At 36.0% G+C, this 24683-nt stretch overlaps 1 protein-coding gene across 3 annotated transcripts in view; it reads right to left on the reverse strand.

Annotated features, from left to right (window-relative positions):
• Window positions 1-7203: 7203 nt before the first annotated feature.
• Window positions 7204-24683, reverse strand: part of ARL13B (ADP ribosylation factor like GTPase 13B) — a 42742-nt gene continuing 25262 nt past the window's right edge. The window contains exons 4-10 of one of the 3 annotated variants that reach the window (XM_026842279.1): window positions 20094-20199; window positions 17150-17352; window positions 14653-14749; window positions 13186-13411; window positions 12592-12708; window positions 12176-12244; window positions 7204-7355 (exon numbers count right to left, since the gene is read on the reverse strand). In XM_026842279.1, the coding sequence (XP_026698080.1) occupies window positions 7279-7355; window positions 12176-12244; window positions 12592-12708; window positions 13186-13411; window positions 14653-14749; window positions 17150-17352; window positions 20094-20199 (895 nt within the window). In that variant the 3' untranslated portion in view covers window positions 7204-7278. Of the gene's footprint in view, window positions 7356-10491; window positions 10536-12175; window positions 12245-12591; window positions 12709-13185; window positions 13412-14652; window positions 14750-17149; window positions 17353-20093; window positions 20200-24683 lie in introns of all 3 variants that reach the window. The other 2 variants (XM_026842300.1, XM_026842290.1) reach the window with 2 other exon arrangements.

Below are 24683 nucleotides of genomic sequence, written 5' to 3' on the forward strand. Positions count from 1 at the left end.
CGGCGCCGCCCCCCCCGGGTACCAGAAATACCGAGGTGGGGACGGAGAGGGGATGGGGGGCCAGGTGGAAAGCACCCGCAAATCAAGCACACCATGTAAAAGAACTTTAAAAAGTATTTATATGCTCCAAGCGACACGATTACATACTTACTATAATGATTTCTGCTTAATTACTTATCGCCTCTGTCCCTCGTTGGTTAGGAACACGCTCGCTCAGATTTAAGGTTACAGTGGGTTTCTAATTTTCTGTGCAGGCTCAAAGGGTAAGGGCCTTTATTCAGGCAGGGGTCTTCGAAGCAGTGGGTGTGATTTTTACTATTCTAATGAGGATAGTTCTTCCAAAGGACATTCTAATCTCTAATTAAACTGATTTACATTGAACAATTCTAACAAGCTTCAGCGTTCCAGGATGTTTCTCCAAGGACAGCGGTCCTGATTACAAGTTTCTTCCTAATTATTGTTAATGGTTTGAAGAACAGACTGACCTAGCTGATGTGTCCAGTCTGCCCTTACATTTGATGAGAAACATTTATACAGACATTAATACATATTATACATCCTTGGGTGCGATGAGAAACAGTTGTGCCACCTGCATTGTGTGATGAGAAAAATTGTGCGGCCTACAGTTTCCCAGTAAACAATACATTGTTTCTCATGGATAGCAAGCACATAAAATTTAACCAACTCTGAACAAGGCCTCTTGTTCAGGGTAACACTTGTGTGCCGTTGTTTCCAGGAGGGGCACGGGTTGGTTGGAGGTTTGTTGTTGTTTGTTTCTTGGATTTTGGTTTCTGTGTGGTTTTCTTTTTTTTCTTTTTTACCATGAGAAACTGTACTGTCCTCTAGTCTCCTCTGCCTCTCCAGGAGCTAAACCAGGATTAGGCATCATCCAGACCCTCGATTTATCAATTTATAAAACTGATCCTCATCCCAGAGCCTGCTTGAGGTGCTGTGCCATGCCCACCACACCACCAGACCTCTGCCCTCAACTCCTGGCTGGCCCAGGCTTATGCAGACTCTGCAACTGCTATTCAGCTGCTCAGCAGCCTCTTCTAAACCACACTGGAGATCAGCTCGAGCTGAACCTGCCGCTACCCCAAACAAAAATGGATAGAAACTTGAGAATTCTTCACACAAATGTCTTTCACTTGTTTTCAGATAACTCATTCTCAGGAGAATCACCTGACCCCAGTTTGTCAACTGTAACTGGTTTAGTGGTGCTAAAACCTGAGGGGGCTGATGTGCGTGGGCAGTTCCTTTCCTGATGGCTGTGCCTGAACAGAACCATGGAGACCTGCAAACTCCTCCTGTGAGAAAGGGCATCTTGCTCTGCTGGCCATCTCTTGCTGCAGTTGTCATGGCCTAGCAAAACAAAGACACCACACACACTCCCTCTCTCAAAAGACTCCTTGTGCATCAGCATTTGCTGACTGCTTCAATAAGAGCAACCCCTGTGGAAACAGCAAGTTTGTTTAACAGTAGTTTCAATTAATGACTGCCCACACTGCTTCTGCATGCCAAAACCAGCCTCCAAAATCCAGACTGGAAAGGGGCACAAATGTAAAGACAGGAATGCTATTATACAGATAAATATTTGAGTTTCAGCTACTAATGAAGACTAGGAACACTTATGCAAACCTCATGCACATTACCATCAAATGTGAAAGCTTATTTAAAATGTTTAAATCAAGATCGTGATGAAGAGCTAGTAGATAAAATGGAGACTTTCTACATATCAAATGTAAAAGGAAACCAGAAAGGCTTTTTGATAAATGAGTTGTACCAACAGATACAGAGCAAAATTGGTATAAAAAGTACAGTTCTCTGTGGCTGTAATTCTGCCAAGACCAGCAACATTCAAGAAAACACATAATTGAATTTTACTGGACCAATAAAACAAAAAAGTATGCTGAGTGAGTCACCTTCTCCTAAATCTAGGGCTATATTCCACTTGTAGATAGTGCCATCAGTGCTGCTTAATGTGTCTGAAACCAGTAAGATTTCCAACACATCAGAAGCAAAGCAAGGACTTCAGTTAAACAGTTTGTTCACTAGCAACACCAGCATCACAAAGAGATGAACTGCAACAAAACAGTAAAAATGCAGCTGGAGCTCTCTCCTGTGTGCTGCTGAAGAGATGGATTGACTCTGGGGGGATTAACTTCAGTACCTTTTGAAAGGCAGGCTACTGTTCTTAATAAAAAGTAATCCCAAACTATTTCTGTCACCTAAGCACCTACGCCTGCCAGGGTAAACGACCATGTGCATGCCTAGGTGCCCTGTTAAACCACAAACCACAACCTGTATTTCATTTCTGCATCTCATTTCTGCAAAATCCATTGTATCTCCACAACTCCACAGTAACTGTGGTCCACAATTCTCTTAACACATTTCCTTTAAACTTGTTACCTTATTTCAAACCTGTGTTTTCTAAGCATGTCCTTGCATTCAGGAAAGCAAAAGAAGAGGACACTATCCCCTGATTGTCCCCTGATACTTTCAGAGAGTGGAGGATGGCAGAAGTGTCTTAAAATTAGCAAATAAATATTTAGAAATATCACCACCAGCACGTGGACCTCCTCCAAACCTAGTGAACAGAAAAAGCCATTACTGTGACTTTCACTGTTCAGTTTCAGGTGTCCACAGTTTCCTGGAGCAGGTACAAATTGAGTCTTCACCATTATTACATAGTAATTTAGAAATACACAAGCAAACAATATTCTCCTTGTTTGTTACATTAGGACAGACCTAGGAAAAGCTTGCTTGGTTTTATGGAGATCAAAGTCATGGATGGCATGACTTTTAGGATAAAAAATATGTAAACTAGAAGATCATGTAAATTAATGCTATTGGGATGTAGAACTCTTTGGGAAACTTTTTAGAGACTATTTTTCTGCATGATAAATTTTAGAACACTGCTTTTTGCAGCAGAAAATGCAAACATGGTGGGAAGACAAGCTAAGCATCAGTTTGAGGTCTGCAAAATCTACTCCCTTCTGAAGAAAATGTTGATGTGTATGTATACACTTCAAAAGCCCAAGTCTCCTATTCTTCAGTCGTTCAGTCTAATATCTAGCTGCTTATCTGTGAATCATTTTTTCAGTGGCTTGGCTACCTTATTCAGTGTCACCTGGCTTTGCTGGTCTTCACAAGTTTAACCCACATACCTCGCTTGATGCAAGGAATTAATTTCTTGTTACTCATCCTCACTCAACTTTCCCCTCTCTCAATCTTTCCACTAGCCCAGCAGGAAGAGAATTTGCAGTGATCTTAAACTCTTATTCACTGGGGAGTATACATAGATTGCTAAGCATTACATGGTCCACTTCCTTCTCAAAAAGCACAATTTTGTTACCATAGAGCAGTTGCCAGAGAATTCCTAAGTAAGAAAATACAGTTTATGTGAGCAGTAGGGGGAGAAGATAGAAAAAAAAAACCAAACAAAAAAAACAAACCACAAAAAAACAACCCAACCAAAACAATCAAACCAGAAACTCTCACAAAACGAAACAAACAAGAAAAAGATTCTTCTGTCCTAAGATAAACTTGTCTTAAATTACACTTACTTTTAAAATATAGTTCCTCACTCCATTTACAGATGCATCTATTGAAATACTATGGGGTACGTTCTGTTCAAATAGTAAAAAACTTTGTTGAATTAATTCCAGAAGCTAGGAAGATAACAGACAGCATGGGAAAGTTAGTGGCTAGCACCCTGAAGTTACAGTACTAAGCTCTCAACTAAAATACTAGAGCATCTTAGTGGAAAATACTGTTTGAATGTTATTTATTTGCTTTGTTACTGTCCCATCAATCTTTTCTAATGTGACATCATTATATCAAAAACAACAGTTCTCAGGAAATACACTGGTTTCTGCTGGAGAAAAAAATTGTTGGGAGACCACTCCTGGCAACTTTATTTTTAAAGTAATCTCAAATTGCAAAACTGAGAAATCCATTTTTAGGTAGGCCTCCAGAGGATAGAGTTACGGTTCTGTGAGTTTCAAGGAAAGGATAATCACCACAGCCTTTCTTTATAAAGCTCCCACAGCATTCACAGCCCAGAAAGTGAGAGAAGCCTGTTGCACAGGGGCAGCCAGTGGTGTGATAGATGTGCTCGAGGACTGCCAGTTACACTTGCCTCGCCGGCCTCTCTGCAGGTGCCTGGCTGCTTCCATCTCGATCCTTGCAACCAGGGCTCACAAGAGGGCCATTAGAAAGCAGGCATCAGCTGTCTATTGGAGTGCTTCTTTTAAAGCTTTCTAATTCTCCATCAGGACTGTGGAATTGAAATAGAAAACTCAGAAGGCTATCAAATAGCTTCCTCTAAAATCACAGTGCTTTCGTCTCACTTCAATATGAGTTCCCCTCACTGGGCATTACTTACATGGAAAGGTCATGTCACAGATGTGAAACTAAACCTAATGGATATCAAATATATGTACTTTTAATAATAGAATTATAGTTGTTATTTTCTATTCAAAAACTTTAAACCTCTATGGTCCTTCTGTGGATTTCAGGTTTTGGCTAAAAAGGAAGACAACAATGAGAATGACCTATTTTGAAGCACTTATTAGCTTTTACATTAATTCAGCTCATGAAAGTTACTATTCCTTATCTTAGAAGATACAGTTGACTTACCTTTAAAATATTTTGTCTAAAATATATTTAAAATGTTGTGCACAGATAATTCAAAATGTTCTGCTTATGCAGCACATTTCTGTGTTCTTACCACTCAGGTATTTAATTTCAAATACTCTAAGCTGAATGCAGACACATTTTGAAAGTGATGTTATTGACAGCAAAGAGCATCAGAACCTGACAAAACCTTCTCATTTGTGCAATAATTACCTCTCAACTTACAACTGTGCAACTTATTACCTCTCAAATATTAACTGCACTATCAAAGCACTTTACATGTATACATATATACATAACTTAGTGCCAATCTATCAATATTCTAAATTTGACTACATTGCAGCTGTAAAAATATGCAAAGATTCCATCTATGAGGTCTCTATTTTAGCAAGGTAAATGAGACTTACAGCCATTAAACACTTATGACTACACTTGCTTCTGAAAAATTGTAAATTTTTGATAATGCTTGAAACGTTGATACTGTTACTCTATACATGAATGTCACCTTGACCACATAAAAAGTCAAGGTAGCGTAAATTACTGAAAAAAAAAAATACTGTAGAATAATTACAGAGTGTATTAATAAACAAACCAGTATGAAATGAGTACTGAGTACTTTGGTCACATATTGGTAAAATTTATTTTAAAAGCAGAAACAAAACTGATACATGTGTCCACACACAGAACACGCATAGCACACACTTCACATGTAAGTATCAACATACATTTCAGTTTCTCAAATTTTGTTACCACAGCAGTATTCAGCTTTATTTTTAACAAAGATTTCCATTAATTTATTTTAGATAAGGGTTAAGGGTAATATATTTCTAGAAACTGAAGTTGTAATAAAACCCAAAACCCAAACCAAACACCTGTGAAAGTAGAGCCTTTAAGCCAAAAAAAAAAATTAAGTGGTAACATAGCCGAAGATAGAAAGATTGAGATTGCACACAAACTTTTATGCAACTCCCCCTCTACTTAATATTGTGTTTGTTTGAAGTGAAAACGACTTAAATCCTGAGAATAATCAAACCGAACCATGTTACACTATTAGAATACAACTTTCATGTGGGTAGTCACATACAAATTGTTTCATCCTTACACTAAACTAGCAAACTTGGAATATTCCTCTCCACCCATTCCAAATGTAATATTCTTAAGACTTATTATTTTTTCCCCCACTTAAACATACTCTTCAAAAAATATTAATTAATAATTTTATTTTGGTTAATATGGTAGAAGTTTATTTGTGCAACTTATTGCTGTAAGGGATATATGGCAAAGATTTCCAGTGTCAAAGTGCTGAATATAGACATTGAATTGTTTTAACATCTACTAAAATAATTTGGTAATACCATGTTATGAAAGACTGAAACCATAACAGAAAATCATCAATTACTGCTTCTTAAAAAATACCTTTGAATGGGGGTTTTATCCTTGCTGTTACTAAGTGGCATAATGACATACCTTTTTACACAATATACCAATGGTTGTCTCCAGTGTAAGAGGAAAAACATTTACATGGGAATATATCCAATTGTAACCCTTGTTGTTTGTGTATCACTTGTATGAGATTTTTTAAAATGTAAAATTAACACATTGCATGGAAGTATTATGTAAGTCCTTAAAAACCTGGGGTTTCTTTAGTTTTAAAGATGGTATTTTAGTATTATTGAGATTAAAAACTGCTGGAGCTTAACCGCAATATTGGTTGATTCAGTTTTCCATCAAAATTGATGACTGAATTAGTGCAAAACTTTCACTCACTATGTGCAATTTTAGTGCACATTGTAGCAGACAATACAATATTCAGCCTTATTTTTTCAGCTGAATTTATTACCTATGTTGAACTCAGTTAACAAAACAAAGAAAACAACACATAAGAAAACTTTCAGACAATTACAATAGCATTAATCTTGTATAAAATGTATTTATCTTAAACTTTCCTTGCTACCTTCCCCCCCCTTCAGATTGCCAGAAATATGAAATATGCATCTGGTAATGTAATCCCTAATAAGAGGTATGGCTACTGTAAGAGAAATGTAAGAGTCAAACATTCTGTATTTGTATGCATTTGACTATCAGCTTTCTAATGCTTTGTAGGTATCATTTTATTGGTAACAGGTATGAGTGTCCACTCAAACTTTCAAATAATTTTATAAAAAGTTAGAAAAATATACTCAATATTTGTTGCATAACATTCATATATTCACCCTATCATACATTAATCTTACAAAATGCTTTAGAATCATATATTAACTGCAAAAATACCAACCACTGCACAGCACCTGGAGAAAGGTCTTGGTGAGAACGTAAAATCCAGTATTATGTGGTCTTGAAGGTATTTTTCTTCAGGTTTACAGCTATGTATTTTCATAACTAAACCCAATAAATATTCAATACCATGTTCATATTAGCATCCACGGACCCACAGACCTTTCTTGATTTCATGTTAAATCCTGAAGAAGAGCTGGTGATGTGAAAAGTAAATGACAAATTCTAAGTATGATAGAACAAACTCCATGTTTAATTTTGCAACAAGCTGATAGAGTGTCTTTTAAAAAATTTTCCTTCAAGGGCAAAAACCATTTCTGATACAGTTTTTTTATTATGTTCTTTTAAATGCTGTTTGTGATCCAGTTAAGCAATGACATCATGGGTATCACTGTTGGGTCTTTGGCGTATAGTCAGCGGCGGCAGAGGCTTTCCATAGAAATCTGTATAAGAAATGCCAGAGAAGAAAAACATATTAATCTGTCATTTACCCATCTCCCTTGCTCAAAGGATGTTTAAATTATGTAAATTCTTGCTTCCTTAATGAAAGCTAGGTAGCCTACAAGTTTAGAGCTAATTCCTACAAGCAACTTTCAGACATAGAGCTAATTAGTGTCTGGAGGTGTACTGGCCAAAAGAGGGTTTAATTATGTTTTGTTATACATGCATCAGCATTTGCAAGATCAAGCCCAAAGGTGATCTGTAAACATCCTAAAAAAGGAAATGATACATCCAGAGTGTACAAATGGCAACTGAAAAAATGAAGTATCAAAATTTGAATGTCACTGTAGTCGAGTTTGCCTTGCAATAAAGCTTTAAGTGACAGTAACACTATGCAGCATCCAAAATTCTGGGACCATTTATGCATGACATCTATTTTGAAAGCCATACTAACTTTCTGAAAGAAATATTCTGTTAAAAACTTTTAGATAAAACTGCAACATTTCCTTTTGTCAATAATGGAGTTTAAAACAGTAAAATTGTTCAAGACAAAGTTATTAAGCACACCAGAAGAGAATAACAAGTATTCTCAAACATTTGTAATTGATATAAAAGAAAAAAAACAACATGCAGACTGGTACATGCAAAGCATTTCACAAGCAAAATAATGTCATGAAAGATGGTAAGAGGAAAACAGGTAGAAATAAAAAAAAAAATATAAAAGCAGCTTTTTGAGGCATTCAAATCTCAATTTTGTTTATACAGACAACCTCTTCCGCAGCAAAGCCTTGATAGCCTGCCAACACAAAATTCAGCTTTAATAAACCATAATTTTCCAAGAAAAATATATTCCACTTTTTCTACATATGCAATAACTAGTGTTAAAAATTGCATTCCTGAGCTAAAATTAACAAAAGCAAGCAAGCCGGATTATATTACTCTAAGAATATGTGTGCATGTCTGTAGGATCAAGGTTTTAGTTATCCTTACATTTAATCAGTAAAAAAACGCTTTTAAATTATTGGTGTAAATCTTCTGATTTTAATAGAGCTAATCCAGTGTTACAGCAGCATGTGAAAAGCAACAAAACTGCAACCAATGATTATAGGGCAAATGAAAACCTGTACAATGGATGTTTTTATTAGTCAGTTTCTTGAGGTTTGGCAGATGACTTTAGGACTGGAAGGCAATTTTACCTCCTATAATGAGAGGTGTTCATCGTTCTTGCTAATATATCCTCCAGTGACAATAAATAGACACTCATTACCTAGTGTTGTGCTAGAATCATTAGCATGACTGGAAAAATTGCAGTCTTTAGTGAAAATAAGTGTATAATTAAAGATTTATATAATTGACTCTACTGCCTGTTAACTCTGCCTGAACATCCAATGTAATGTTATGTGCAAAAATGATCACAAAAATTACTCAATATATATACTAAATAGCCTGCTCACCAACACTTTAATTTTCCAGTTTGCACATTAAATCATTAAGACAGATTTATGTCTCTGAGAACACCTAGCATTAAAAAACAGACCTCTGCAGGTTGTTTCAACCTCATACTACACTATTTTATATATTACAGCAGGAAGGTCTGTGACACTTTCAGAAAAAAATAATTTTTAAGACAAAACCAAAGGAATAAGTACTATCCTAACTGACAAAGACCTACAGTAGAATGCAGAGAAATACTGAGAAACACCTGTTCCTGTGTTTTTCCATGGACTAGAAGAAATCAACATTACAAAAAGTCCTATCTGAAGTTTAAGGGGCATGACTTACACTGAGGAGCCATAAAAGCAAAATGTTAAATAATTTTTTTTTCCTTGCTTTTATGGACAGTAAAAATTTTACCTGGAGTTCTGATACAAGCATCTACTGAGCATCCTACTAGAATTGAGTTTTTTTAGTCTAGTCTACATGAAGGTAGGTGCTCACTTGTCCCATATACAAAGACTTTTCAGCCACTTGGCCGATAACCATTTGTCAAAGCAAATTGTTCAACAGAATGCAGTGTTGCTGTAGAAAACAGTGCACTTCAGAGAATCCAAAAAACCCACAAAAAAGAAAGTCTTAAATTCCCAACTAAAGGAAATTAAAAAAAAAACTTCAAGCTTTCCCTGAAAATTATGCCTTCATGCCATTTATATAAATTAATCATGAAAGCAAAAAGAAAATGAGGCCTTTTTATTTCACAGAGGTTGAATCCCTGAAAAACTTTTAAAACAAACTTTACAGTGAATTTTGGGGAGGAAAAAAAAAAAAAAAAAAAAAAAAATGCTAAAGGGACAGTCAAAAAGAAGTTGCTTTTCAGAAAGATGCAGTTCAGGGAATATTCTATAAAAATGGATCAAAGTTAGGCTCCACTGGTCTTAGGAAAACTCAAATGAGTTTCCAAGCAGGAGCAGGTTCTCCATCTGCAAAATATGTAAAAAGACACTGAAAAACACTGTTGTGTGACAGAAAATGGGAAAAGAGAGATGGGAAGCTAAAATCAGTGCAAGATGGACTTGGTAGTGTTAGGTTAACAGTTGAAATTAAGGGACCTGTCCAACCTAAATGATTCTATGGCTCTCAAATGGTATGAGTAAAAAACCAACTGCTTTAAGTAAAGTAATTGATGTTCCTCGATATCAGGTCCTAACTAAACATTTGACAATGCTGGACCATGCAGCTGAAGAGATTTTTTCGTTTATAAATAGTGCTTTCCTAATAGATGTTTTCTTGCTTTCTCAGGATTTTCTGTACCTGTGTGAAACTTGTGAGTGTCTGAAAATTCCTGAAAAAAACAAGTCTCAGCAAAGATTGGGCAATGTCTTGGATTCATCTGAAAAGTTCTAAGCACTCCAAGTTTCCTCTGATCTCAACGGTTACACCTCTGGTCATGAGATCATTTCCCTACCAACATCTTTTCCATCATTGGATTCCAAAATACTTTAATTATTATCCTTATTTTACAAATGGAATAAATTAACAGAGATCTTAGGCTGCTAACTCACACACCTGTGTGTAGGGAACCTAGCTTAATATCTTTTTTAATCTCTTTGTCCCACCCATGCTCTTGCTACAAAATGCAACACCTCCCTTAGGCAGAGATAAAAATTAAGTACCACCTCTTCCCTTTCTTCCCCTCCCTACCTCTTCATCTGGCTTTTCTTTCTTGCCGCCTTCTTTCTATATGCCTTTAAAAAAAAAAGAGCAAGATGGTTTCATGATTAAGACTACAAATTACATTGTATGCACATGAATTACGCTCCTGTGAAAAATAAATATCTAGATTTTAGAGATCTTAATTCCCCTTTTGGCATCTTCTGATTCTTTGGCAGAGAAGCTCCATGTTCTGTTGCTTCAGAACTTCAGCAGGTATGTCGACATGGTGCTGTACTACATGGTAGTAGTATAATCAATTCAAGTCAGGGTTAAGCTCAAGGATCACTACAGACAAACTGAGCTTCTTTCTCTCTACGTTCGTCAATTAATGTTCTCTTTGTTCAATTTGTATTGTAAGTGTTCCCACTGCTTTAGTGTGGTTATGCTCCTCTCATATTACCCCAGATGTCTCCACAATCACTTGGCTTTTCAAAATTTGAAAAATAAAAATGTAAGAAAACGTAAAAAAATTATCATCTAAAACTGAGAAAAAGATGCTATATGAGCATATGAAAACAATCTTCCACGGTCTTCCAAAAATAGGAAATAGTCATAATTAAGAGAGAAAGCATATAAATCAAGAGTCTGCCTACTAACACCTTGATATTTCCAGTTATTAAACTTATTTTTCCTTTCAGTTTGTGAACTTCCAGGGACACTGGCTCTTCAGGCAAAGCAGATGATCTCAAGCTTTATCACTGACACCCCTCCTTGCAGATAATCTAGTTTTCAGTTGCAAGTCTCACTACTTCTGCAATCAAATTTATGTTGGGCTTTTCATGTGGAGTTGCTGACATAATGCACTTGATTCAGACGTGACCACATGTTTTTACATTTCTTTCTCACAAGAAAACACCCCCAAATCAATGGCAAAAATCTTACAAACTATTCTTTTAAAACCATATGGAAAGCATAGCAGTGGGTAGAACAAATTTTAGACTATCTCTAGAGGCAACACAAGGAGTCAGCTTGCATACAGCAAATCCATGTGGATATGGGCTGTGGTTCACAGAACTACAGAAATACATGGGGTCCATTTGGGTTCGGTATTTTGAAGCAATTAGCACTTTCAGATCAGATCACAAGATCAGTGTGGAAACAAAAAGGCAGCTTAGTGCAGAACCAGCCTGGGTGTGGAACAGCCGCTATGGATGCCAAAGTAATAAGCCCTCCTGGGTCTCTGCAGTATCCTCTCTACTGAGTACCTCTGACTTCTTTTGGTACCCAGGTAAGCCAACTCCTGTCCCCATTGTATCAGATAATGATGAACTGTCTACACATGGACAATGGAAATATACTCTGAAACTTTCATGTTGAATGCAGTGTGTGTTTGGACTCTTAAAGTAACCGGTCCAGTTACTCTTTGTTATATGCACATTAATATTCAGGTGCATGCTGCTGTGCAAATAACTGTCGATCATTAATAGTTTCTGATATCCTGTGCCACTTTAAACTTTGTAAGGGAACTGAGAGATCTTTTTTTTTGGTAAAAAAAGAAGACTTGAAAAATCAAAAAGATGCTTTCTACTAAGCAAAGGGTTAGCTTTTAGTCAATGAAAACTGGCATTAAGAAATTAAAAAAAAAAGATGAAGACTGAAATGAATGTAGAAGTGAATGAACAGTGTAGAATGCTTAAAAAAAAAGTACAAAACCCAAAATATTTTCAATTACCAGCATGATGTGTTTCACCAAGAGGCTCAAGTTTTCGAAGTCTATTAAGTTTGGGAGTTCCCCAGCCAACTAAAGGAAAACAAAGACAGTCAAAACATGCCACGCAGGCACCTGAATATGATGAAATGTACAGAAGCCAGTTCTCTTTGGAAGAAATCAAAGGATTTAGAAATGCCAAAAGTATGTAATATATTGTATATATGATGAACAATGATTCCCTCATGGAATATATCAAATTAATACTGCTGAAAGTTCATACCATGAAGTGGGAAACTACATCAAAGATTTCCTAGTATAGGGTTTAGTAGCATTATGTCTGTATGAAGACACTTCAGTTTCATCATTCAAAAATTAATATTTTAAAGGGTTAATAACCACAAACTGAAACATCGATTATTGTTTGTTAGTACACTTACCTGGTGGAAGAGCTGGTGGTGGTGTAGGATTTTTGGGAATAGTATCCTCTGCATTAACAGGTTCTACTCTGTGGCCTCTTTTTAATTTAGGTTTTTTATTTTTTTTCTTACTGTTATCTATACCAAACAGAAATAAAGCATTATATATCACATAGTTATATTCAGAGAGTATCTTAAATCAACCTCTAATACAGTTGTTGGGGTGATATACATCATTTTCAGTCTAAACTTACACACAAAATTATATGAAATGTAAAATTTACACAACATTTTGCTACAGAAAATAAACTGTACGCATAAAATATATGCAAACTCAATGTTTTAATTAAGAAATTCAACTTAGTTTGGTACTGATGGAAAGTGGACTGTGTATTTGATTATGATGAAAACGAACCTAGTTTCATCTACAGTATCAGTTACACCAACAAACACGCACTTTTTTTGAAGCAGTTTTTCCAATACAATAACCTAATGGTGTATTTTTATATTTTCAGTAGATTAAATTGATGTGTGGTATCATGAAAAATAATAGACAGAGGGATGAACTATGTGAAAAATAACATTAAATGATACATTAAAAGGAAGCAGTTTTACCTGAGTCAAGGCATTCTGAGGCTTGTTGCTCATTCTCTTCTTCATGTTGCAAAAGCTGTGTAGTTGTAGAATTGCATGTTTCTAGTCTACTGTCATTTGTGTTTTGGCTACTGCTATTTGACAAGCGCTGGGCATCCATTTGTTCCTGCTCTGTTTGCGATTTCAAGACAACTGTAGCCTTTTCGTTCTCCAACCTTTGCCGCTTCTTTTCCATTTGTTTTTCATTCTAACAGAGATAATTTTTTAAAACAACTTCTAATGTTGTAGAGTGACATAAGACAGATAGGTTACTTTAAAAAATCATAATATTCTAAAATATTTTTCTGCCCCACAACTAGCATAGAAAATATTTTAATGAAGAAATTAAACTTCCAATATCCTGTCCAGAGGAAGGAAAAAAAATTTTAAAGAAAATTGAAAAAAAGGGTTAACAGCAAATGAAATGATATTTAGGTTTATAGCCATTTTTTTTTGCTTTCTTTTTGGCCATATGACAAAAAAACATTAGCGATATAAACAACATCAACAGTCCTGCGCAAAAGGTTAGAAAACTCAGAATTTCTTCCTCTTCAATTATCTATTTTTTTTCTTGTTTTAATCTTTTACTTAAAACAAAATACACATGCACAGAGCTTAAGTATCCAGAAAGTGCTACCATGAGTTGGACAAATACCAGTTGTGTCATATTGACTCAATGATATGCTGTTTTACAGGTTCTGTATCACGAAATCATTTGCAATACTCACAGCTATACCCTTCTCTTCTTACTCTGTATGTTTTATAAAGTGTATTACTGTGCATGTGGATGACTTTACAAGATACATGGATATAGGTGCTTTTGTCCTGGAGAGAAGAAATGTTTTAATTACTTACTGGAAAAGACCCTGAGAGTTTACGTGTTTCTTGAGATTATGTTATCTCAAGTCAACTGAATAAAAAAATAAGGTCCAACAAATAAGAACTGCCTGAACTCAGAAATGCAGGTTAAGGTAACTTTTTATATTAATATGCTTTTCATATTTCAAAGCTAAGAAAACTTTTCAGTTGTCTCCGTTTTCAACAGAAAACAGGTTATGCTCAGAAAGTTGAAGCAGTCAATAAGATTTTGTAAAACTCACTACATTACTAAAACATTCTGCAAGAAACTAATAGACCCTGAATATTTTCCACTCCTGAATATCCAATAGTTTAATTCGGAAATGTGTTCAGTTATCTCTTTACAATACCTTTATTTTACTGTGTCTACAAAACTTTTTGTCCCCAAATCAACAGTAGGGGAATTTCTTAACATGAAAGCATTGTTTCAATGCACACAAAACAAGACTGCCAAGATTTAAAAAAAAAAAAAAAAATGCTGTGCATACGGACTTAGAACAATTCTTTGAAATGAACCATTTTTCTCATTACCTCTCAGACATTTGTTAGTGGTAGGTCTAAAACGATCCAGATTTCCACATATTCTCATACCTCAGAGATTACAGCAGATATAGGCTGGAAGGGGTTTACAGAGTTCCCAGGCTCAGGGTCTTCCTCATCAGGTACACTTCTTCCTTCTTCTCTTTCCCTTTGTTGTTGTTGTTGTTGTGTTTATGATGTTGTTGTTTTAATGGTTTTGTGGTTTGGTGTTTTGGGGTTTTTTTGGGAGTGAGAAACAGGGATGATGAACAAATAATTATGAAGAAGCCAAGCCATGAAGTTTACATAATACAGAACACTTATCGGGTCATCTAACTCATCCTCAAATTTTTGCCAGCTGATTTTTACAATATGCTTCACTATTTTGAAAAACATTCTACAGAAATCACAGTGACAAGCTATTATCAATAACGCACAAGTATATGTTATGGCAGAGGTATAAACACATGCTGCTATGTGCCAGAATGTTCAGTCAGCACTTCAGGAAGTAGAAGCAGTTTCTGAGGACAGAATATGTGACAGAATACATCTGTAACTGGAAGGTTTTGATTGTTCAACAGTATGCTGAAATTTTCATGCTGAAATTTTCACACTGGTAATCTTTTATAACAATTGTTTCAAAGGTATTCAATCTTTTTTTTTTTTTTTTTAAATAATAAAAATCTATGTGGTGGGAAACCAGATTAGCTAAAACTTATTCTTCTATTTTAGTACAGTTCCGTTTCTCACAGTTGTAGATTCTTCTCAATATACATAAGGGAGAACCAGTACCAGACTGTTCAGTTTATGCAGAACAGTTAGGGAATCACATTTGCTTTAACTAGACTCAGAAAAATTTAGAAACAACACATAATGCTCAGTATACTCTTGTGGCACGAGCACTAGTTATTTTTTATGTACCAGATCTCTATGTAAGAAATATTAAATTACTATGTATTAAATAATATATCTTTAATAAAGTCACATACTTTTCATCAATCAATCTGATGGTATTTGTGCATAGGAAGTCACTGTTACACCGACTTTACAGTTGCAAGTACTGGGAGAGGAAGTAAACCCCTTGTTCAGAGGCACAGATGGGAATGAAAAGGAGGTCACCGATCTACCTGGGAAACCATGTTACTTGGAAGGAATGACCAGCGTTATGTTAAAACTTATTGGCACTACCTCTCTCTCTGGTTTTCCATTTGGAACAAGACAATTGCTACTAACATATTGTAGAGGAAATGCACTTTTCAAAAACATTCCTGGAAGCAAATCTGAACAAAAAGCAGTCTGGGGAATTATTAAAGGACAGAATGAAACAGAATTACACTTGAATCAAGATCAATCTGTTTCTTACAGTAAGAAAATTATTTGATGCAAAACAGCAAAATGAGAGTTAATGCCATCTCTTATGCCTGAAACAAGCCCTCAGCTACAGATGAAACCAGAAGTTATTAGTTAGCTTTCCTCTAAGACACAAGAAGTTTAGCAAAACTTTTAACCGTTTAATCCAATTCAGACCCAACCAATTCTCCCAGTGAACAATCTGTCAAGATCACTGAACAGGAACAGAATATATGGAAAGTGCTCATATCATCAGACAATCTCTTTGAGACATGTTTCAAGGTCAGTCCTCCTCACTACACCTCTCAACATGGCATAAACCCAACACAACCCAATGGTCAGAGGGTTTTGTCTATGCAGAGACATCTGGCAGACTAACAGCATGTGAATTTTTTTATGTTTGTGAAAAATGTATTAAGACCATATCAAATTCCAGGTGTTTAAAATGTGCTTAAGAAATTTACTTGAAGTAAAGCACATCAGCAAGAATACAAGCCAAAACACTTCACAGTAGCTTCACAGTTACTTCTCACAGTAACTAAGACTCTCAAATCTCTGGATATATAGGACAGATGGGGGGACAGGGGTGCTCAGCAAATTTTTTAAGAGTGCCCCAGTAAAATTATTCATATCAGTCTCTAATAGGGAGCATGGTGGGCTGCTGATGAGCACAAAGGGCTTTTAAGGGAAGCAATACATCACTTGTCCTGCTTCCCCTCCCTGCATCATCTTAAAACTCTTCATGCCTCAGCTGCTGGATATCCTGCAGCTTATTAAGCATAATGTTAAATCAAGTTTCACCTCTAGTCTTTGACATTCACATATAGGTTACAAAGTCTAAGTTAAATTAATAAAAGTTTATTTTAGAACACACTTGAAGGTAATTTAAGATTGAATGACAGGATTTATTTTTTAAGTTAGTCTCCTGTGATGTTATATTAGCAAGCCCAAATTTATTTGACAACTACCTTGCAATTTTCATTCACAGTACATGTCCAGCACAGAGTGAATAAAATAAAGAGGATGAACCAGGCAAAACCTTGTAGGTCTTAAAACAAAGGCTCTAGCATTCAGGTTCATACTTTTAACATGGAGACTCTTGGCTTGTAAGCTTTAAATCCTCGATACCTTGGTTCCCATAAGGTCTCTGTACAGGAATGAATCAGGTATCTTAGAGAAAGGAAGGAAGGGGAGGTAGAAAAAATTATAAAGAGAGTACCTTTCTTCTCGTATCCTTCTCACTCGCTCAGCTCGTTCTAGTTTCTTTTGTTCTTCATATGCTTTTTGTTCTGTAGTGTCTCTTTGGATGCGCTCATTTAAGGCATCAAAATCTTTTGCTATGATATGTAGAAGCCAATATAAACCCTTTTTTATTGATTTATCAATTTTCTTCCCATAGCCCATGATAGCTGAGCAAGGTTCCTGTAAATATGACAAGAAGGAAGGGGAAATTATTTGTAGTTCAGATCACATTTCTTCAGTGAAAACAAGAAATCAGCCAAACAATTACTGTTTACTGTGAAACTTGCAAAACACTGAGAAGTATGAGAAATAAATTTGCATTTAGGTATTCTATTTTTGCCAAGATACAAATTCACATTGGTTCTACCAAATGTCATTATTTCTGGACCCATTTAAAAAATACAATAGTGCACAGAAAAACATGTTTACATGTCTGTCTCTAGACATATATACACCTGTTACATATACACACAGCTGTTACATATACAGCTATGTTTATGTATATTTACACATCTGTTTCTATACACATCTATATCTGTGCATCTATATAGAAATATAATTTATCAAGCCCAAATATGCATGTTCTGTTTGCTGCTGGTTTATAAAAAGTCCATGTTATATTTATCTAGTAAAATGGAAAAAATGAGGTGCAAGAGAATCAGCTTCGCTTCAGTTCATGAAACAAATGTTCAATTTGTTCATAAGCACCTATGGGATAAAAGAAATCCAGTGTGAATTTGTCAGGAAAACTGTCAAACCAATTCAGTTTTTTAGATCAGAACAGGTACTGTGGATAGGGGTGAAGCAAAATATTATGCATCTTGATTGGAATAAAACTGTTGTCATGATATTCTCAGTAGCAGGCAAGAGAAACATGATCTAGGCAAATCTGTTGGAAGATGGGTGCAAAACCCATTTCTAAATTAGTTTGGAATACTTTATCTAGCTTGGATGCAACAATTCAAGGAAGTGGATTGACTGGAAAGAATCAGTAGAGTGAGAAAAATAAGACAAAATTGATTATGAAAACACATCTGGTAAGAAAACATTGAAGGAAGAGGAATAGTTCTCTTGAGATGAAAAAGCTTCAAGGATACATGATAATATAGCCTTCAAAAACATAAGGCATAACTGAAAACAGAATAATAATAATTTGCTGTTCATGTTTATTGTCAGGAGTATAATGGGCTTTAATTAGAAAAAAAAAAAAGAGAGATGGCTTGATTCTAGCCTAGAACATGGAAAAGGACTAGATGATGTCTCAAGATCTACTCAGAACTATTTTTCAGAACGTTTTGGAGCACTATGGGTCTTCTAAACTGTTCTCTGAAAAAGAATTTAATAGATCCATCTATGTATTTGACAACAAAGAAATGGTATTTCACACTGATTGTGTTCAGTATTTGTGTTCATGAATGAAGGAAGATTAGAAAAGACTAATTCTCCATGTCAACACCTAAAAAATTCTCTGTTTTCATTTGACAAGCATTTAAATGGCATCATAGTCAGATATGATATGTATGATTTACAACAGAAAAAAAAACCTCTGACCAGTTATGTCCCCCTAGAGTGCCCAGCCTAGTTCACATTTTAATACATTTCTACTTTGTCTAAATTAAGGTTCAGATAGGACTGTTGTTCACTATGGAACACTACAATACTCTAGTAGAACCTAGTCAGGGAGAAGATGCATAGGCAATAATACCTTCTTTCTCTGACAAAACTAAGACAAAACAATAGACAGCAGTGGGGCAATTTTCTTCTTGGTTTGCACCAAGACTATTGTTGCTGTCATTCAGTTATAAAATAGAGAAATTTAGAAATATAGAATATACAGACATACTAAAAATAGAGGAAGGTCATTCTCACTGACACTGTTTGACCAATGACTCCTTCCATCTGCTTTAATATTTTGTGGGGAAATGTAAAGATCCAGAGAAAACTAATTAAAAGAATAAGAACAAACAAAAGGTTTTTTGGTCCTTGACTAATTTAATTTAAAACTTGTTTCACAATGCCTCTGTTTAAATTCATCCCATGTGTTATCATACTGAAATAACTTGGGACCATTTTTACCTTTAGTGAGCCTAATAAAGAAGATGCCCATCTGAGTATGTAAAACTGTCATCTGATTTCAGCTAAAATGCCTTATGAGTATTTAATCTAGTTTCTTTGTGGATTATGCCCAAGTTATAAATGGAGAACAAGAAGAGCATTTTACTGGAACACGTCATAAATTAAGTAATTCTGAAGTACTGAAAAAATACACTAGAATCTTTCAGGTGTTTTATATTGATAATGCTTTGCAAGAAAATATTTTTGTCACAGAAGTCCCGTGGAAAAAAAAGGTGAACTTGCAATTTTTATTTCTATATGATTCTATATGATATGTAAGAATCTATATGACTCCTACATATGCATAGTACAAAGTCCACTGGCTGAAGAAAAGCACTCAAAGAGTCATGACATAATGAACATAGCTATGCCCTGCTATAAATCAACTTTCTAGAGAAAATAATAGGAATATGTATTATCCTACGAATTTTGCAAGTCTCCTGAGGGAATTAAAAGTCTTTTTTAATTTTTAAAACCCAAATACCAGCCAGAATGGTTTTGCAAAATTGCCTTCTAATTTTGATGAATAACAGCATAACTCTCATTAATTTTTAAAATGTTTCTTATTGCAATTAGAAAAAGATTATAAAAGCCCACAAATAGTTAACTAACAAACTGGTTGATTAAAAGAAAGCAGAACATCAAGGTGAACAATAGAATTGCTTGCAGAACAGATATATGTACTGTATCTTTGCTGAGATTTCAGGGTTTTATTTTCAGTTTTATGCTATGTGGCACAATCTCCTACCTTAATGCAAGCTTTACATATATATATTAGAAAATTAAGTCCCTTAAAATATACTTACAATTTGACATAGACACTTGTGTTCATTGACAAGCTTTTCCAGAGATAAAGACTCGATTAGATCTGCTTCTGAGAGAGCTCCTTCTCTGTCCTGCTTATTTGCCAGCCTAAATAAAAGATCAAAATAAACACTTCATACCCTGACACAAGAAAGATTCTCGTTTAGTTTCAGCAGATACTAACATTAAAGTATTACTAAGGTGTTTCATATTATTTAATAATAATTAATAGACAAAATAACAACATTTTACAGTTAAGAAGATGGATGGAAAAGACTGTACTGCTCTACATCTACACAGTACAATCTGTTGGTGTCTACAGATCAAAGTTCAGAACTTTGCAACTTCCCAAACCATGCACATTTGCCTGCATAATACTGCTTCATGATCATCTTGGGTCGGCCTACTATCCAGAATTTCTCTCTGATGTCAAACAATATGATCTGCAATGTTTTGAACCTGCTCTTTTTAAGTAAAGATTAAAGCTCAGAGGGAAGAACTTGCATGAATGCCTCTAAAAACCACACTTTATTATTAAATAGAGAGCAGGAAAAAAAAATAAAATTGTATGAAACACACAGCTTACAAAACAAGTATTCTATAAGATGAAGTATTGTCTTACTTCTTAGAGATATGGTAGCAAAGAGAACACCAGAAGATTAAAAACTTAAATTTTGGGGGGACTGTTGTTCTTGATCAGATTTGTCTTCCGTATATGTAATCGCATCCAACACTACAGCAAATACTGTGTGTTTTTTAAAAGGCACAAACCAGATCTGATTTATCACTCAAAGAATGTTCCGCATTATTTCACACTTTAATATGGACATACTACACTCTGAAGCAGAGGCTGTTATATTCCTTTCAACACTGTTATCAATAACCACTACAAAGATAAGAGGGATGTCCAGAATTATAAACAACTCAAACACTTAAGTTCTTCCCCTCAGCAAACTCCTGGTGATATAATGTTCTAACCACAGAAATGAAAGTTACTTCCTTTTATCAAGACTAATTTTTTAATGTTTCACTGAAAACTCCTCTATATATGAAATGAAACTGGAAAAGCTTCCTATCTAAAGCCCTTAAAAGGTACATCACAAACTACCTGTAAGAAAAAGCAAGGGTAACTGCCAAAACCTGTATGGAACCACCTCTCATAGAAAGGCAAAATCTTTTCCCTCATGAGGATTTCTCTCAGCTATCCAAGTAATAATTTTCATGAAACTGACAGGACTTGACTATTCTTGAGACTGCAATTTCTTGATTAAAACGGATTTAAACTGGTCGACATCCAAGAAGGTAGGATGGATTAACACAGTAAATTTACATAAGTATTTAGGGATGTATTAGCTGAGCAGAGGTATTTCCTAAGAAGAAACTTTAAAAAGTACTTTCAGTCATGTTCTGAGTTCACTTACAAGCAAATTTTAATAACAAATGGAGAAATTTAGACAGAAATCCAAAATATATATTTTAAACAGACAAACAAAAATGGTTAAAAAAAACCACATAGGAAATAAATAATGTTTCTTGAGGGTCTGAGAGTTTTATAAGGAATAATCAAAACTTCACAAAAGAGGTCAAATCAAAAAAGATTTGTTCTCATCTTTATTAAAAACTCTTTGTGACAATAGGATATGTAGTCTTTTCTCTCCCATTACCTGCTTTTAATTAAAAGCTAGTATGGTAAAACTCTAGGAACTATGAAAAGATATTAAATCATAATTTACGAGCAATGGACTACTCCTGTTCAAATGTACTGTTTTTCAGCATGAAAACTGGTACTTTTTGCTTTGAACCAGAGTAGACCATTCTGCAATATAAGCATACAATGCAATTTTATTTTGTATTTTCCACAACAGTAATAATCCAAGCCAAGTGCAAAGGCTGCAAAGAGGAGTACTAAATAAGATTAGAGAATCCAAAAATTGTACTTCTCTCTAATAAAGGATTTCCATTAAAACAATGTTGTTCTGAAATTTAGCAACCCTTCCATTACATGAGAACTCTGATTCAACTCTCTGGATAAAATCACAAATATTTGCCTTCCATGAACATAATGGCAGATGGCTTTGGAACCAGACATCATAGCCTTTCCTCTGAAATCTCAGGTCATCATCATCATCAACTCAAATGGCTTTTAGGGAATGTTAGGCCAAAGCTTGTACTTACTCAATGCTGGGAAGGAACAATGGTACGAACGCACTCCACAGTTACCAGAACTTGTCAGTACTTCAGTTTGATCTAAGACCTGATTCCTTCTTATCTTCCATAATCACAGTATAATAGCCTCAATTCTTAATTATTTTAGTCCCAAGAGAGTTTTTAGCTTCAAAGAGGCATTAAAAAAAAAAAAAAAAAAAGCTGTGTTGCATCTACAGCTCAGAAAAACATTCCTTGTCACCATTAACCTCATGCACTGAGATTCATTATCTAATCATTCTTTTATTTTAAAGAAGAGTTTATGAAGGAGACCACAGACAGACACTTTCTCAAATGTCCATTCTGTCTCAGTCTTCATCAGTCAACTATCTGTGGTCCAAAAGGTTCACTTATTTATCATCATCTTGGGAAAAAAAAAAAAACAACCCAACAACAAAAACACTACATCCTACTGACAATCAAAACCTTGCTGATTTGCCTCAAGAGCTAGAAAGAGCATAAGGCTCTTCCTCCCCACCCCTCCCTTTGATAATATCCTGCTTTGAGCTCAGAGGGCAACTGAACACCACACAGTTGCTCACTCCCCCATTCCCCCTGCCCCATGCTGGGAAGGAGAAAGTAAAGGCTCAGGAATCAAGATGAAGACAGGGAGAGATAAGTTATCCATTACCATCACAGGGAAAAGACAGACTTGTTAGGGGAAGAAAAAAAGAACATAGATTTAACACAGACACTAACAACACTTAACAGAGCAGGGCCGTAAGAAACGTTACTACATCCTGCAAACTCCCTCCCCTGCCCCTCCTTTCTTCCCAAGCTCAGCTTTGCTCCTGGTATCTCTACTTTCTTCCCCCCAGCAGCTCAGGGGCAGGGAATGGGGGTGGTGGTAGTGGGGGTGTGCAGTCAGTCCTGCTGCTTCTTCCACCTCGGTGGGGGAGGAACTTCTGGAATTCCTCCCCTCTTCTATCACGGTCCCCCTCTCACAGGACAGTCCTCCACAAGCCAACTCTGACATCACTCACTCCCATGGGTATGTGGGTTATGGTCACCCCCTTGTGTTGCTATCCTCCCGAACTACAACAGCGGGGCCTTATTCCCATGGGGTTTTCTTTGGGAGCAGTCACCTGTCCTGGCACGGGGTCCTCCACAGGCTGCAGGTCAGCATCTGCTCCACCACAGACCCCCATGGGTGGCAGGGGGGCAGGCCTGCCGTCTCACCACAGGATACAGGGGAATCTCTGCTCTGGCACACCTCCCCCCCATTTCTCTTCCTTCCTTCCACTGACCTTGGTGTTTGCATCTGTTCTCCTTGCAACTCCTCCTCACAACTCCCACCACTCCTCCCAGGTTCTCCTTCTTAAATGAGTTATCACAGAGGTGCAGCCACCATCACTAACTGGCTCGGCCTTGGTGCAAAGGAGGGTCCGACTTGGAGCCGGGGGAGCTTCAAGAAGCTTCTCACAGGGGGCCACTGCTGTAGCCCCCTCCTCTGCTACCAAAAACCCCTGCCACTCACTCAAACCCAGGACAGATAATCCATTCCCACTTCGCGAGAAAAGAGTACTTCTATGGTACTTTGCATGATTCAGTGCAGAGATTCTCTAACTGTTGCTCATTGCATATATAGAACCAAGGTCATTTTTAATATGCTTATGATACTCTGGCACTATTCCTTCTCACCAACCAGTTACAACAAGTAATGTCTTCCCAGTATTTAGCTATGAAATCGGGCCAAAACTAAACCAGGGAAAAACTGAAATGAAATTCAAGAAAGTTATGGAAAGTAATTAAAAGATCAGAAACAATTATCTCCACTTTTTTTTTTTTCCACATAAGCTATCTTTGTTACAGTCTGAAAACCCTACTGCACTGCCCCTTCGTTTCAAAACACATTCCTCAGCAGTGCTGTCAATTCATCTAGATCTAATTGAAGAAAATATTTCTGAACACAAGAGTTTCTTGCCACAGCCTATTCTTTTTTCACCTAAAGATTAAATAACTGGACTATTTACTAAGTTACCGGACGGCACATTCTACAAAGCACAGCTGAAGCAGAATGGAATGTTGGTAAGCTGCATAGCTCAGTGTGAGTGTGACACTAACGTCCTATAACTTGCAGTAGGTGCTGATTCAAAACCCCTGATATCTTGAAAGGTGTAAGATTTTTCTTTTTTTTTTGTCAATTAGCTTCCATTTTCTCACAGCACTTGTTGCAATATTGACTACATTTAAAAAATACAGCTGAGGTGCTGTATCTGGAAAAGCAGCATATCCAAAAATAGCTGTCTCCGCCTTCTGCTCCCCAAGAACTGAAGTGGGATTTACACAGGTCATGCATACACCCCTGCTCACTTCAGCCTTTAGGTCAAACCTATAAATAGAGTTGAAATATTTTTAAGATACTGTGATAAAGGGTCGTATTTCGC

Source organism: Athene cunicularia, assembly GCF_003259725.1.
Source record: "Athene cunicularia isolate RWA chromosome 1 unlocalized genomic scaffold, athCun1 chr1_part1, whole genome shotgun sequence".
In the NCBI taxonomy this organism is placed as follows: Eukaryota; Metazoa; Chordata; class Aves; order Strigiformes; family Strigidae; genus Athene; species Athene cunicularia.